This window comes from Salmo salar, chromosome 13 (assembly GCF_965601325.2).
Source record: "Salmo salar chromosome 13, fSalSal1, whole genome shotgun sequence".
In the NCBI taxonomy this organism is placed as follows: domain Eukaryota; kingdom Metazoa; phylum Chordata; class Actinopteri; order Salmoniformes; family Salmonidae; genus Salmo; species Salmo salar.
In genome coordinates this window covers 46,276,518-46,291,905 of record NC_138303.1, presented here as the reverse complement: position 1 = coordinate 46,291,905, position 15,388 = coordinate 46,276,518, and the positions used below count along the sequence as shown (strand labels likewise).

Below are 15,388 nucleotides of genomic sequence, written 5' to 3'. Positions count from 1 at the left end.
GATGCTGATTGGTCAAAGGAACTACGGCTGTTGAAAAAACTAGCGCAACGATTGGCTTATGGCGTTTCTGGTTTAACCAATGAAAATACTTGCTTTTTACAAACTGGAGCATGTTCAGGAAGTTTTGAGCTTGTCTTCTTCTCATGCCTCTTTTGTGTTGAAAACAGAGGAAAGTCTGGGATATATTCATTATTTTGTTCGAAAACATTTTGTGAAGCAAGTAAACAATTCCCTATTTTGAAGTGTGCATGTGAGTACAGTCAGATTTTCTCTCTTGTCACGGTCAGATACCCAGAGAGCAAGCTGCCCTTACTCTCAGTAGCTCGCTTGAAGCTAGCAGTAACAGTACCGTTTAAATTGTTCAAAGTTTTGTGGTGTTTCCTAAGGGATCCGAATATTTCAGTGGGTTATTTGCTTTATAAGACAGCTATTAAGCGAGTCATTAAACAAGTTAACTAGCTAACTGTAGCAAAGCAATTAAGCAATGTGTTTGCTGTTTTCGTCTCTAAAAAGCATATGCTCTTGCCAACTGTGTTAGCTAGCATGCTGAATTATGTTAACTAACATTTGGTTCAGTGTTTGTTTTTTACAGAATTCTGTTGAACCTCTCTGACTGAGCGAAGATGGATTCCTCTCCGATTCTGCGTCAGCATAGTCGGAACAAAATCCTGAACAACCATTCAAGGTAGGTCTACAGAGTATGAACAACTAACGAGACAATTGTGCTTTATGTTGGTGGTCGCCACTCCCTAATGATGCATGGCCACTGTTTATCATGTACTGTTGATACGTAAACCTGAATTAAACACACTGTATACACTGCCTGGAAAGTATATATATGTCTGTCTACATTGACTGTCAATCTTCAGTCCAAACAGAATGAAGATCAACAGAATGACAGCAGACCCCAAACCAGGTTCTAAACACCCGTCTGCACCCCACCCTTGCAAACACCCCTCTGTACCCCACGGCCACCATTCCAAACGAGGGACTGAGAACAAAGTCCCAGCAGCAACCTCAGACAAAGACCCTAAGCCCCCTGTAAGACCACTGGGCATCAGCAGGCTGCCAGTGCTTGCTAAATCCCTGCCCCTTCAGACGCCCTCTGACTTCACCCAGTCACACAAGAGATGGGAGGAGAACTCTCTAGCGGTAAGAACTATAGATTCTAAATACACAACCCAATTATATTTATATGGTAAACCCATCGCTTCAAATTAAATATATCGCTGATTCTGGTCCCATATTAAGCCTAATTTCTGCATTAAAAAGCATGTGCGATGGGGAGTCAACATTGAAAGTGTTTCTTAACCAGGAACAGCCCTAACTTTGTTGAGAAACTGGCCCTGAATGTGTATCTTACTAGCATTGCTGTCAGTGCTAAGGGATGTCATTTATATTTTTTGTCCTTATCTCTTTTCCTAAAGGGTAAAGCAAAGAGGAAGAAGCCGAACACCAAGCCTGTACCTTTCAACTTCACACATCCCAGAGCCAACCGAATGGGGGCCAAGAACCAGAGGAGGCCGCTGGTTGCTCAAACCACCCAACCTGAAAATACTTTTAGCGCTGCTGCCAGCCCTAAAACAAGACCCACAACGACAGCTAAACTACCCAGTTCCGTCCCACAAACTCATAACAAGGCCCGAACAAAGTCAACAGTAGAACTTGCTGCTCGACTCCCAACACTCGCACAACACTTGGCGGCCAGAAAAGAAGGTCCAGGGCTAGCATGCATCTTGTCACATCACGATGGAGAAGAATGGAAGACTCATTTGCCCCAGGCTACCAGTGCTGCCACCTCCATGTCTTTGTCTCAACGTCAGAAACCAAAGGCACAGTCTTCTTCAGACAATCCATTTCACGGCTCTGGATCGGGACAGCTTGGTCTTTCCAGACCTCCCATTTCATTTGGTCCTGGCTCAGGTCTTTCGTCCACTGCTTTCTCATTTAGCAGTGACTCCTCCACTACCTCAGCCAAGCCCACTGCCCTCAGTACGGAAGCCTGCAGGGGCCATTTGGACACACTCAGCATCAAAGATCTTTCCGAGCCTGGCCAGTTACTAAGTAGCACCGCTGGTGAGTTCAGAGCACATCATATAGCTGCAGTGTCATGGTGTTTGTTTGTTCTCTCTCTCTCTCTCTCTCTCTCTCTCTCTCTCTCTCTCTCTCTCTCTCTCTCTCTCTCTCTCTCTCTCTCTCGTCTCTAGATTTTCTATGTTTTCGTCATCTTTAGATTTATATTTAGTTTTTGAAATTGTGTTCCATTGTCCTTTGTGTGTGTTCCAGGGCGTGTGGAGGCCTTCTCCTCTGACCCCTTTGCCCTACGTAGTATCCTGCAGAATATCGGAGTCAATGCTGCTGGGGCTTCTATGTCTAGCCGTCCCTCTACAAAAGCCTATAACAACATGGTGAGTTGACCTATGGTTCCTTTACACAGCAGACCTGGTACTCTATTAGATTTAGAGACACAGGAGGGGAGCGCTTCTTTGGTTTATATACTGAACAAAAATATAAACGCAACAAAATCAAAATTTTTCCATATGCACAAAAACCTTCTCAAATTTTGTGCACAAATTTGTTTACCTCCCTGTTAGTGAACATTTCTCCCTTGCCATGATAGTCCATCCAACTGACAGGTGTGGCATTTCAAGAAGCTGATTAAACAGCATGATTATTACACAGGTGCACCTTGTGCTGGGGACAATAAAAGGGAACTCTAAAAGGGAGAGTTTGGGCTACCATTACCTGTCTGTAATGTTTAGCCTTAGGATACTTATCGTTAGCAGTCCTTATAGCATAGGCATGTTCAGACACCCTGTCCTTGAGCCTTCTCTTAGTATGTCCTATGTAAAAGCACCCACGTGGCCACTCCAGCTTGTACACCACATAGGTAGTGTTGCAGTTGACAAATGATTGAACTTTAGGTTCCAGGTCCACAAGTCTCCCTGAATGTATTTTTTTTTTTTACAATGTGATTGTAGTTACCACGTGGGAAGTTGCCTCTAGGCTTGGGGAGCCAACTTGGTTTAGTTACTGGGATGAGTTTGCTGCACACCAACTTAGTTTCTCAATTCTCATTGAGGGAATTGACAGAGTTTAGAATACAGTCAAACGGAAACTAACTTTTTGGATCTTAAAATCTCACTCCACACCACCATTTGCAGGAAAAGTATGGACCACAATACTATCCTTGGGGAGGGTAAGTTTTCACCCCGCTAGTCTAAGAACACTCCCTTCGGACAATTTCAAAGGCTCTCTGGAAAGAGAAAGTTTTCTCAAACACACTCAGACCTCAACCCCAAAACAATCTATTTTGTGACCCGCCACAGCCAGGAGGCAGCCAGGGACATCATCAAACGCAATTGGAGCATAACTGAAAGTGATCCTACTCTGTGTGACGTGTTCACTGAACCCCCAGCATTCTCTTGCAGAAGGGCCCCTACCCTCAAGGATAAGTTGGTGCACAGCGACCTCACGCCAGTAACTAAGCCAAGTTGGCTTCCCAACCCCAGAGGGAACTTCCCATGTGGTAACTACATTCACTGCCATCACATTGTAAAAACAAATACATTCAGGGACACTTGTGGACCTGGAACCTATAAAGTAAAATAATTTGTCAACTGCAACACTACCTATGTGGTGTACAGGCTGGAGTGGCCACGTGGGTGCTTTTACATAGGACATACTAAGAGAAGGCTCAAGGACAGGGTGTCTGAGCATGCCTATGCTATAAGGACTGCTAACGACAAGTATCCTATGGCTAAACATTACAAAAAATTCTAAAAAATTTAAAACGGAAAAGTGGTGCGTGCATATGCATTCACCCCCTTTGCTATGAAGCCCCTAAATAGGATCTGGTGCAACCAATTACCTTCAGAAGTCACATAATTAGTTAGATTGCACACAGGTGGACTTTATTTAAGTGTCACATGATCTGTCACATGATCTCAGTATATATACGCTTGTTCTAAAAGGCCCCAGAGTCTGCAACACCACTAAGCAAGGGGCACCACCAAGCAAGCGGCACCATGAAGACCAAGGAGCTCTCCAAAAAGGTCAGGGACAAAGTTGTGGAGAAGTACAGATCAGGGTTGGGTTATATCAAAAAATCTGAAACTGTGAACATCCCACAGAGCACCATTAAATCCATTATTAAAAAATGGAAAGAATATGGCACCACAACAAACCTGCCAAGAGTGGGCCGCCCACTAAAACAAACAGACCAGGCATGGAGGGCATTAATCAGAGTCAACAAAGAGACCAAGGATAACCCTGAAGGAGCTGCAAAGCTCCACAGCGGAGATTGGAGTATCTGTCCATAGGACCACTTTAAGCCGTACACTCCACAGAGCTGGGCTTTACGGAAGAGTGGCCAGAAAAAAGCCATTGCTTAAAGAAAAAAAAATAAGTCAACATTTAGTGTTTGCCAAAAGGCATGTGGGAGACTCCCCAAACATATGGAAGAAGGTACTCTGGTCAGATGAGACTAAAATTGAGCTTTTTGGCCATCAAGGAAAACGCTATGTCCGGCACAAACCCAACACGTCATCACCCCGAGAATACCATCCCCACAGTGAAGCGTGGTGGCAGCATCATGCTGAGGGGATAATTTTCATCGGCAGGGACTGGGAAACTGGTCAGAATTGAAGGAATGATAGAGGGCACTAAATACATGGCAATCCTTGAGGGAAACCTGTTTGTCTTCCAGAGATTTGAGACTGGGACGAAGGTTCACCTTCCAGCAGGACAATGATCCTAAGCATACTGCTAAAGCAACACTCGAGTGGTTTAAGGGGAAACATTTAAATGTCTTGGAATGGCCTAGTCAAAGCCCAGACCTCAATCAAAATGAGAATCTGTGGTATGACTTAAAGATTGCTGTACACCAGTGGAACCCATCCAACTTGAAGGAGCTGAAGCAGTTTTGTCTTTAAGAATGGGCAAAAATTCCAGTGGCTAGATGTGCCAAGCTTATAGAGACATACCCCAAGAGACTTGCAGCTGTAATTGCTGGAAAAGGTGGCTCTACAAAGTATTGACTTCAGGGGTGAATAGTTATGCACGCTCAAGTTCTGTTTTTTTGTTTTGTTTGTTTCACAAGAAAATAATATTTTCTTCATCTTCAAAGCGGTAGGCATGTTGTGTAAATCAAATGATACAAACTCCCCAAAAATTTATTTTGATTCCAGGTTGTAAGGAGACAAAATAGGAAAAAATGCCAAGGAGGTCAATACTTTTCGCAAGCCACTGTATTATTCTCCCTTCCTGTAAGAGATATGTGGTTTATACATTTTTGTTTTCCAATCTTACTTAAGTTTAGTAGCAAGAGCTCGTGTACACAGTTTATTTTCCTTTTATGATATTGCATTTCTTTTGTGGTGTTCAATTCTCCTTTATGCCATGTTTATCTTTATCTTGAATGTTTTTTATCCTCCATTTTTTTATATATTTTTTGCTTTATCAACTACATATGGTAATGAATTGAGTCACTTCCTGTGAGAGTTGGGATATACAACAGTTTGTCCACCACTATTCTTTGTCACCATGATGAAGGCTGTTGTAGCTGCAAGGCATCGGTGGGTTTTATTCTTACCATACATTAGGCTTATTTTTCCACTACATGAGAGTTCCTTGATTACTTCTGGAAGTTTGTTTGCACAAAGGCTGTTCCGGCATTTACTATCTGGCATAAACTTATTTTCTTTCTATTAGATTGTTGCCTGGCGCAATGGAACCAATAGAATAGCCATAGTAATCAAACACTCAACATATTTGAAAGAAAACAAATACCAATTGAAGTGAACCCAGATCTGCAGAGTACTTATTGACTGATGATCTTTCTGAGTTTGTGTGTCCAATATCAGTCTGTGAACTAACTTGAAGTGATCTTTCCTCTGCAGCCCCAGAGAGTGTCCATCATGAAGAGTCAACAGAAGACTGCACCCTCTGCAGGTCAGTGGTAGTAGTACTGGACATTTCCTAGCTGCATATAATGGTCTATGTACTGCTGATATAAACTCAGCAACAACAAAAAAAAGTCCCTTTTTCAGGACCCTGTCTTTCAAAAGATAATTCGTAAAAATCCAAATAACTTCACAGATCTTCATTGTAAAGGGATTAAACACTGTTTCCCATGCTTGTTCAATGAACCATAAACAATTCATGAACATGCACCTGTGGAACGGTCGTTAAGACACAAACAGCTTACAGACGGTAGGCAATTAAGGTCACAGTTATGAAAACTTAGGACACTAAAGAGGCAATTCTACTGACTATGAAAAACACTTGCATGCTGCAAGGAGGCATGAGGACTACAAATGTGGCCAGGGCAATAAATTGCAATGTCTGTACTGTGAGACGCCTAAGACAGCGCTACAGGGAGACAGGATGGACAGCTGATCGTCCTCGCAGTGGCAGACCACATGTAACAACACCTGCACAGGATCGGTACATCCGAACATCACACCTGCGGGACAGGTACAGGATGGCAACAACAACTGCACGAGTTACACCAGGAACACATAATCCCTCTATCAGTGCTCAGACTGTCCGCAATAGGCTGAGAGAGGCTGGACTGAGGGCTTGTAGGCCTGTTGTAATGCAGGTCCCCACCAGACCTCAACCTCAACAGCGTCGCCTATGGGCACAAACCCATCATTGCTGGATCAGACAGGACTGGCAAAAATTGTCTGTGACCTGTTGGATCGGAGGGTGAGGGCTAGGGCCATTCCCCCCAGAAATGTCTGGGAACTTGCAGGTGCCTTGGTGGAAGAGTAGGGTAACATCTCACAGCAAGAACAGGCAAATATGGTGCCGTCCATGAGGAGGAAATGCACTGCAGTACTTAATGCAGCAGGTGGCCACACCAGATACTGACTGTTGGTTTTGATTTTGACCCCCCCCCCCTTTGTTCAGGGGCACATTATTCAATTTCTGTTTGTCACATGTCTGTGGAACTTGTTCAGTTTGTCTCAGTTGTAGAATCTTATGTTCATACAAATATTTACACATGTTAACTTTGCTGAAAATAAACGCAAGTTGACAGTGAGAGGACGTGTCTTTTTTTGCTATGTTTAGCATTGACATTGAAGGCTATTTCCGTGTGGAAATGTTGCATGTAGCACCCCTTTAAAAACAGAATTTGCACTGAGCTGTTTGATTAGCCAGCCTATTCAAACTCCTACTCCAGCTCAATCTAAGGGCCTAGGATAGGCTAGCAAGTCTGTAACCTTGTATGTGCTTGAATTGTTTATAGGTCCCGTAAGATCTGTTCAGTTCTCCCCTGAGCCTTCAGCCCTCAACAGCATCCTTCAGAATGAAGGGGTCACCTACCCTTTGCAGCCCCAGAGAGTGTCCGTCATGAAGAGTCACCAGAAGACTGCAGCCTCGGCAGGTCCGTGGTAGTACTACTTGGAATTGTTCCATCTTTGAGCACGTTTTGAAGAACAAAGCTTAGAAATGCCTGCAATAGCTTACTACTGCTTCATTATCATGATGCAAAAATATTAATTGTAAAGAAGCTTTCTAGCTTCAACCAGTGCTAAAAAAAAAATGAAAAAAAGTTTGTAACCTTGTATGTGCTTTTGTTCCAGGTCCAGGACGGAGTGTCCCGTTCACCCCAGACCCCACGGCCCTGAGCAGCATCCTGCAGAATGAAGGGGTGATGGCTGGGGGAATGCTGGGGGCCACACCACAACGCACCTCTGTCTGCCCCTCTGGCAGGGGAACCTCTATCTACACTGTGAGTTAATGTTTGGACCGATACATTTATTTATTAAAATGTATGATTTGATGATGCATATAAAGCCGCTCCAGCCAGGGTGAAAACAACTTTATATGCATTTCAATTAAGATTTAAAAGTCATTGCCGTAGTACTGCCTCATGTCCCTTTTTCTCATGTCATGTCTCCTTAGTGCTGCATGAAACAGGCAGCCACAGTTTACTGATGAGTATAGAGAGGCTTTAGGAATATAAACAGAATATTCACTGTGGTGCTTTACCTTTCCAGGCTCAGAGAGTACCTGTCACAAAGAGTTGCACTGAAGCATCTGGAGGACCTCTGGGTAAGTTATACTGAACAAAAATATAAACGCAACATTTAACAATTTCAAAGATTTTACTCAGTTACAGTTCATAGAAGGAAATCGGTCAATTGAAATAAATTCAGTAGGCCCTAATCTATGGATTTCACATGACTGGGTTGGGGTGCAGCCATGGGTGGGCCTGGGAGGGCATAGGCCCACCCGCTTAGTTGGATGTACTGCCAAATTCTTAAAAATGACGTCGGAGGCGTCTTTTGGTTAAGTTCTCTGGCAACAGCTCTGTTGGACATTCCTGTAGTCAGCATGCCAATTGCACGCTCCCTCAACTAGAGACATCTGTGGCACATTTTAGAGCGGCCTTTTATTGTCTCCAGGACAAGGTTCACCTGTGTAATGATCTTGCTGTTTAATCAGCTTCTTGATATGCCACGCCTGTCAGGTGGATGGATTATCTTGGCAAATGAGAAATGCTCGCTAACAGGGATGTAAACAATTTTGTGCACAGAATTTGAGATAAAGATGCTTTTTGTGCATATGGAACATTTCTGGGATCTTTTATTTCAGCTCATGAAAAATGGGACCAACACTACCTGTTGCGTTTTATATTTTTGTTCAGTATAGTTACAGTGCATTGGGAAAGCATTCAGACCTTTTCCACATTTTGTTACGTTACAGCCTTTTCCTCATCAATCTACACACAATATCCCGTAATGACAAAGCAAAAACGATTTATACATTTTTGCAAATGTATTAAATAAAAAACAGATGTCTTATTTACATAAGTATTCAGACCCTTTCCTCTGAGACTTGAAATTGAGCACATGTGCATCCTGTTTCCATTGATCATTTTTGAGATGTTTCTACAATTTGATTGGAGTCCACCTGTGGTAAATTCAAATGACTGGAAATTATTTGGAAAAGCACACACCTGTCTATGTAAGGTCCCACAGTCAACAGTGCATGTCAGAGCAAAAACCAAGCCATGAGGTCGAAGGAATTGTCCGTAGAGCTCCGAGACAGGATTGTGTCGAGGCACAGATCTGGGAAGGGTACCAAAACATTTTCTGCAGCATTGAAGAAGGTCCCCAAGAACACAGTGGCCTCCATTATTCTTAAATGGAACCATTTATGGTCACTCTGACAGAGCTCCCGATTTCCTCTGTGGAGATGGGAGAACCTTTCAGAAGAACAACCATCTCTGCAGCACTCCACCAGTCAGGCCTTTATGGTAGAGTGGCCAGACGGAAGCCACTCCTCAGTAAAAGGCACATGACAGCCTCCTTGGAGTTTGCCAAAAGGCTCCTAAAGGACTCTGACCATGAGAAAAAATATTATCTTTGGTCTGAATGCTGAACGTCACGTTCGGCGGAAACCTGGCACCATCCCCACTGTGAAGCATGGTGGTGGCAACATCATGCTGTGGGGATGTTTTTCAGTGGCAGGGACTGGGAGACTAGTCAGGATCAAGGGAAAGATGAACAGAGAAAAGTAAAGAGATCCTTGATGAAAACCTGCTCCAGAGTGCTCAGGACTTCAGACTGGGGCAGAGGTTCACCTTCCAACAGGACAACAACCCTAAGCACACAGCCAAGATAACGCAGGAGTGGCTTCAGGGCAAGTCTCTGAATGTTCTTGAGTGGCCCAGCCAGAGCCCGGACTTGCACCCGATCAAACATTTCTGGAGACTTAAATAGCTGTGCAGCATCGCTCCCCATACAACCTAACAGAGTATGAGATGATCTGCAGAGAAGAATTGGAGAAACTCCCCAAATACAGGTGTGCCAAGCCTGTAAGCGGCATACACAAGACTGTAATCGCTGGCAAAGGTGCTTCAACAAAGCACTGAGTAAATGGTCTAAATACTTTAGTTTTCTACAAACTGTTTTGCTTTGTCATTATGGGGTATTGATAAGGAAAACTGTTTTATCAATTTTAGAATAAGGCTGTAAAGTAATAAAACGTGGAAAAAGTGAAGGGGTCTGAATACTTCCCGAATGCACTGTATATGCTACCGTTTCTATCGCCAGATATTCACCGGTTTGCCCCTCTCCTCTTGGGTCTGTATTACTCAGGGGTCAGGGGCCTTGAGGGAAAAATGTATTTGCTACGACTGTAATATGTGGTTGTCTTACCCAGCTATCTTAAGAGGAACGCACCAAATTGTAAGTCGCTCTGGATAAGAACGTATGCTAAATGAGAAAAAATGTAAATGTTCTGTCTATCTTATAACTTGATCTGAGCCCAATACTACATACCTGGTTTGAGGAGTTAGAGAGGTATCTTTGGTCAACTGGTACCATCAAAGTGGCTCACCTTTTAGCCAGGTACATTTCTATGGAAACGAATCCTTAAGAATTAACTTGCACCAGGGCAGGCTAACTACTTTTATCCTGAATGAAATGTGAGCTGTGAGTTGAGGACCAATGAAATCCGATTCCCTCCCTATCTCAAAGATTGCTTCATTATCCCCTTCATTTAAGGAAGACGACTGCTTTGAGTATTCTCTTTTTTGTGTGTGTAAAATGTTAAAATACCTATCACATTTAGTAATGACAGAATGCATTTGAATCTTCACGCACAGTAAAACTTTTATATGACTTAAGTTACAAGCCTGCTAGAGTTGGTGGTCCTCTGAGGGGTATCCTATAAAGCCAGTCAGATCTACTGAGGGTTTTCTAAAGCTAACCAGCTTCAGTTCGTTTCACATTCCAGCTCAGGCTGCCGCTGACTCTCGCAGGCTTGTAATTGCTCGTGCACGTGGCTAGTCGACGTCGCACGTGGCTAGTCGAACGCCAAACTCTTTGAGGCAATGCTGAAACGTCAATCCATGGGCGAGTCAGTGTCACATTTTAATTTGTGCCGAACTCAAAAGAAAAGAAAATGTATCATGCAAATTCAGCAGGCTATGGTGTGAAATAGAATTGTTCTTGTGCCATCTTCATTGTATTACTTATCGTTAATGCTGTCTTTGGGGGTGCTTATCAATGCACAAGCATCTTTTTCCCCCCCCCACTCCTATCGATATTTGTATTACATTGCGTGAAGTTTTTAAATGGATTCTGTTATGTGTAATGTGATATATTTTAACATTTTTTTTTGCACACAAAAACACATTTGAGTAATAAAATATTGAATAATTCATCTTCCTCAAATGAAGAAGGGGATGATGACTCAATCTTTGCAACAGGGAGTGAATCTGATTGGTCTTCAATTTGTGTTTGTCATCTCATTCAGGGTAAGTAGAATTAGTTAGCCAGCCCCAGAGCAGGTTAGCTCTGAAGGATTCGTTTCCATAGACATGTACCTGGCTAAAACGTTAGCCACTTTCGTATGACCTATTATTTTATTTATTTGTTTAATCCTGATTTGAACTCTGAGTTGACCACAGTTACCTTGCTAACTCCTCAAACCTGCTTCGTAGGATACCCCTCTGCTCTGTCTTTGTGTTATGAAGTAGTCTGCCACTGCCACTGTCCGTCTGTCAATATGATCTATCTGTCTGTCCCTCTCGTCAGTGATGCCAGTCGGCCAGAAGTGGACACCCCAGCGGGTCCCTGACACCAGGCATCAGCCCATGTCCATGGTAAGTATGTTACAGCACACTTTCACTCATATGTCCATGGTCTGTATGTAGAGTTTTTTTTTTGATTTTGAACTGACAACAGTAAAGTGGCATCTTCTCAGCATATGTTGCCCATGGTGGAATCAAACTGACAACCCTAATATTGCCAGCACCATAGATGCTCTAAGTCACTGAGCCATCTTCTTTCAGGGGAGGCACCTGTCTGCGCACCGGACCCCCTACGCATGCTCTCCTAGACTCTGGGGCCTCCAGGGCCACAACCGAGATCTGGAGACACACAAGGAGGTGAGGATGAAGGCTTACTAATGGAATATATATATCCTACACCACATGACTGAATTAGGTTGCTAACGTCTATTTCATAGTGTTGAGTCAGTTAAGTCATTGAGTGCGTGTTTGTGGCAGGAGGTTGTTCAGAGATTATTCATGGAGACGGACCAAGAGGATGAAGATCGGATAGACAACAGGGAGCTGGTCGAAGACCCTGCTGAGACCCGAGCAGACAAGGACCAGGAGGAGGAGGAAGAGCAAAATAACAAGGGAAGAGGACCTCAGACCTTCTTTCAAGCCCCACACAGGGAATCTGTAATTTTCTTCTCAACAGGGAAGAAGCTGCTCAGAGCAGCTCCAGCACAAGAACAGGAGAGCCCTGTGGCTGGATTTCTGGAGCGAGGTGGGCCCTTGGAGAGAAGTGGGCCACTGGAGAAGTGTTGGCCTGAGGCCAGAGCTTCAGCACAGGGGACTGTCCTCGAGCTCCTGCTCCATCCAGTCAGACCCTCGTCTGGACCAGAAACTCTATCCAGGGTTGCTACTGCAGCCATAGCATCAGGCTTGACCAGGCTAGCCAAACCCTCAGCCTTTGTCCCCCTGAGTCATCCCAGAGGTAGGACTGCTGAGACAATTTACCTTTTGATACTACTTGTAGCTGGGCTGACTCAGTAGATTAGGCAGGATCCATTGATAGATCAACATTTGATGGTTCTTATCCCATTGATGCAAAAAGTGCTTAATAAATACATTTGATTGACTGACCTCGGTGCTCTGAATGTCTAACCAGTAACCTGTGTCGTTGCAGGTAGTATCATTATCCCAAAGAGCGGTGCTCTGAGTTCTGCTGCAGCCTTGCTCCGCCTGCGCCTCCCCCCTCTGCAGGAGCTACGTCTGGATGAGGAGGTGGCTACCTACACCACCACCTCCCCAGCCCCTCCCTGCTCCTCCATTGCCACCTCCTCCTGGCCTGTGCAGACCCGCTGTGGAAACCCTGTGGCAGCAGCCCTGTATCTGCAGGACTACACTGTGAGTTTGGTATCATCGTTTAATTTACATATTAGTCCTACAGGCATTTAGCCCATCTATAGCATCGGTTTCGAAGATTCCTCCCAGTAGTCGAGTGATGAACAAGACTTGGTAGGATGGCATCGTGAGACTTTCCTACCTATTGATGAGGATTTATGTTCATTGTCCAATAATCAGAAGAGCATCATTGATCATTTTGTGATAGTTAAAAGTAAGTTGAAACTCTTTTCCTGTTCTTCCTTTTCTTTCTCCCCTTCAGAGTTTTCGGTCAATCATCTTGGACCCCTCGTCTGCTCTTTCCTCCCCCTGCTCCTCTCCTCTACAGGAGAGATGATGGCTGTTGCACTGAGAATGTTTCTCTTCTTTTTTTTGTCTGGTCTAGTTTACTGGTAAGACACTGTAAAAATGACGGATTGTTAAGCAAAGACTTGAAGGAGTGTATGTATGTACAGGTAACTGCCAAAATAAAGGAAACACCAACATAATGTGTACATTGGCATACTGTAGATTCTACAAGTGTCTGGAACTCTGTTAGAAGGTTGCAACACCATTCTTCCACGAGAAGTTCTGTCATTTAGTATTTTGTTTTTGATGCTGGTGGAAAACGCAGTCTCAGATGCCACTCCAGAAGCTCCTGTAAGTTTTCAATTGTGGTGAGATCTGATGACTGAGATGGCGTATGGTTTACAGGCTCAACAAACCATTCAGTGACCACTCGTGCTCTGTGGATGGGGGCATTGTCATCCTATGGGGGCATAGCCATGGTAGCCAAAATGACCTGCCCAGAAGTTTTTACAGTGCAGTCAGATAGTATTCAGACCCCTTGACTTTTCCCACATTTTGTTACGTTACAGCCTTATTCTAAAATTGATACAATATTTTTTTTTTCTCATCAATCTACACACAATACCCCATAATGACAAAGCAAAAACTGTTTTTTTGAAAATGTATTACAAATAAAAATCGCTACCTTTTATTTACATAAGTATTCAGCCCCATTGCTATGAGACTTGAAATGGAGCTCAGGTGCATCCTGTTTCCATTGATCATCCTTGAGATGTTTCTACAACTTGATTAGAGTTCACCTGTGGTAAATTCAATTGATTGTACATGATTTGGAAAGGCACACACCTGTTTATATAAGGTCCCACAGTTGACAGTGCATGTCAGAGCAAAAACCAAACCATGAGGTTGAAGGAATTGTCCGTAGAGCTCCGAGACAGCATTGTGACGAGGCAGAGGTCTGAGGAAGGGTACTAAAAATGTTATGCAGCATTGAAGGTCCCAAAGAACACAGTGGCCTCCATCATTCTTAAATGGAAGAAGTTTGGAATCACCAAGATTCTTCCTAGAGCTGGCTGCCCGGCCAAATTGAGCAGTCAGGGAGGTGACCAAGAACCCGATGGTTACTCTGACAGTTCCTCTGTGGAGATGGGAGAACCTTCCAGAAGGACAACCATCTCTGCAGCACTCCACCAGTCAGGCTTTTATGGTACAGTGGCAAGATGGATGCCACCCCTCAGTAAAAGGCTCTGACCACGAGAAACAAGATTCTCTGGTCTGATGAAACCAAAATTGAACTCTGGCCTGAATGCCAAGCGTCACGTCTGGAGGAAACATGGCACCATCCCTACAGTGAAGCATGGTGGTGGCAGCATCATGCTGTGGGGATGTTTTTCAGCGGCAGGACCTGGGAGACTAGTCAGGATCGAGGCAAAGATGAACAGAGCAAAGTAGAGAGAGGTCCTTGATGATAACCTGCTCCACAGTGCTCAGGGCCTCCAAACTGGGGCAGAGGTTCACCTTCCAACAGGAATACGACCCTAAGCACACAGCCCAGACAACACAGGAGTGGCTTCGGGACAAGTCTCTGAATGTCCTTAAATGGCCCAGCCAGAGCACGGACTTGAACCTGATATAACATTTCTGGAGAGACCTGAAAATAGCTGTGCAGCAATGCTCCCCATCCAACCTGACAGAGTTTGAGAGGATCTGCAGATAAGAATGGGAGAAACTCCCCAAATACAGGTGTGCCAAGCTTGTAGCATTATACCCAAGAAGACTCAAGGCTGTAATCGCTGCCAAAGTTAAATAAATCATTTTATTTTTGCCAGTATTTACAGTATCCAAGAATGTGACATTAAAAGTGTTTCATTTGAATCAAACACAGAAAATGAATTGTCAAATCAATGTTGATATTTTCTAGACTACTGAACCCATTTGGACACTGTTGGGAATCTGTGGCTTGATCAATGTTACAAATATTTAAATTAAATGATCTTCTGGAAATGATAAGGGCAATATGTAGATTTAATTGATTTAGTAATTTTTCATAAATCTGAGTCAATATCGATGTCAGCATTGTTTCATGTTAAACACTAAACAAATGAGGCCAAAATCAGATTGTGTAGATTTCAGTATGTGTAAAACTGTCGTAAGATGCATGTTTTGTGAGTTTTATTATGA

At 43.7% G+C, this 15,388-nt stretch overlaps 1 protein-coding gene across 2 annotated transcripts; it reads left to right on the top strand.

Moving 5' to 3' along the window:
• The first annotated feature begins 78 nt into the window (after window positions 1-78).
• troap (trophinin associated protein) lies at window positions 79-13,413 on the top strand. Of its 2 annotated transcripts, none has more exons than XM_014135730.3 (14): window positions 79-250; window positions 577-685; window positions 870-1,152; window positions 1,428-2,076; window positions 2,287-2,408; window positions 5,901-5,952; window positions 7,256-7,393; window positions 7,593-7,741; window positions 8,010-8,064; window positions 11,559-11,626; window positions 11,816-11,911; window positions 12,032-12,509; window positions 12,702-12,922; window positions 13,182-13,413. In XM_014135730.3, the coding sequence occupies exons 2-14, from the start codon at window positions 624-626 to the stop codon at window positions 13,254-13,256; spliced, it is 2,448 nt and encodes an 815-aa protein (XP_013991205.1). In that variant the 5' UTR covers window positions 79-250; window positions 577-623; the 3' UTR covers window positions 13,257-13,413. The 2 variants fall into 2 exon arrangements, with proteins under 2 accessions (XP_013991205.1, XP_045549262.1); XM_045693306.2 differs by having other exon boundaries at window positions 84-250; window positions 593-685.
• The last annotated feature ends 1,975 nt before the right edge of the window (window positions 13,414-15,388 follow it).

Coding starts and splice junctions, on each gene's coding strand:
- troap (XM_014135730.3), top strand. CDS start 624: ATGGATTCCTCTCCGATTCTGCGTCAGCATAGTCGGAACAAAATCCTG. Junction 12,510..12,701: donor CCCCCTGAGTCATCCCAGAG/GTAGGACTGCTG, acceptor GTGTCGTTGCAG/GTAGTATCATTATCCCAAAG. Junction 12,923..13,181: donor TGTATCTGCAGGACTACACT/GTGAGTTTGGTA, acceptor TCTCCCCTTCAG/AGTTTTCGGTCAATCATCTT.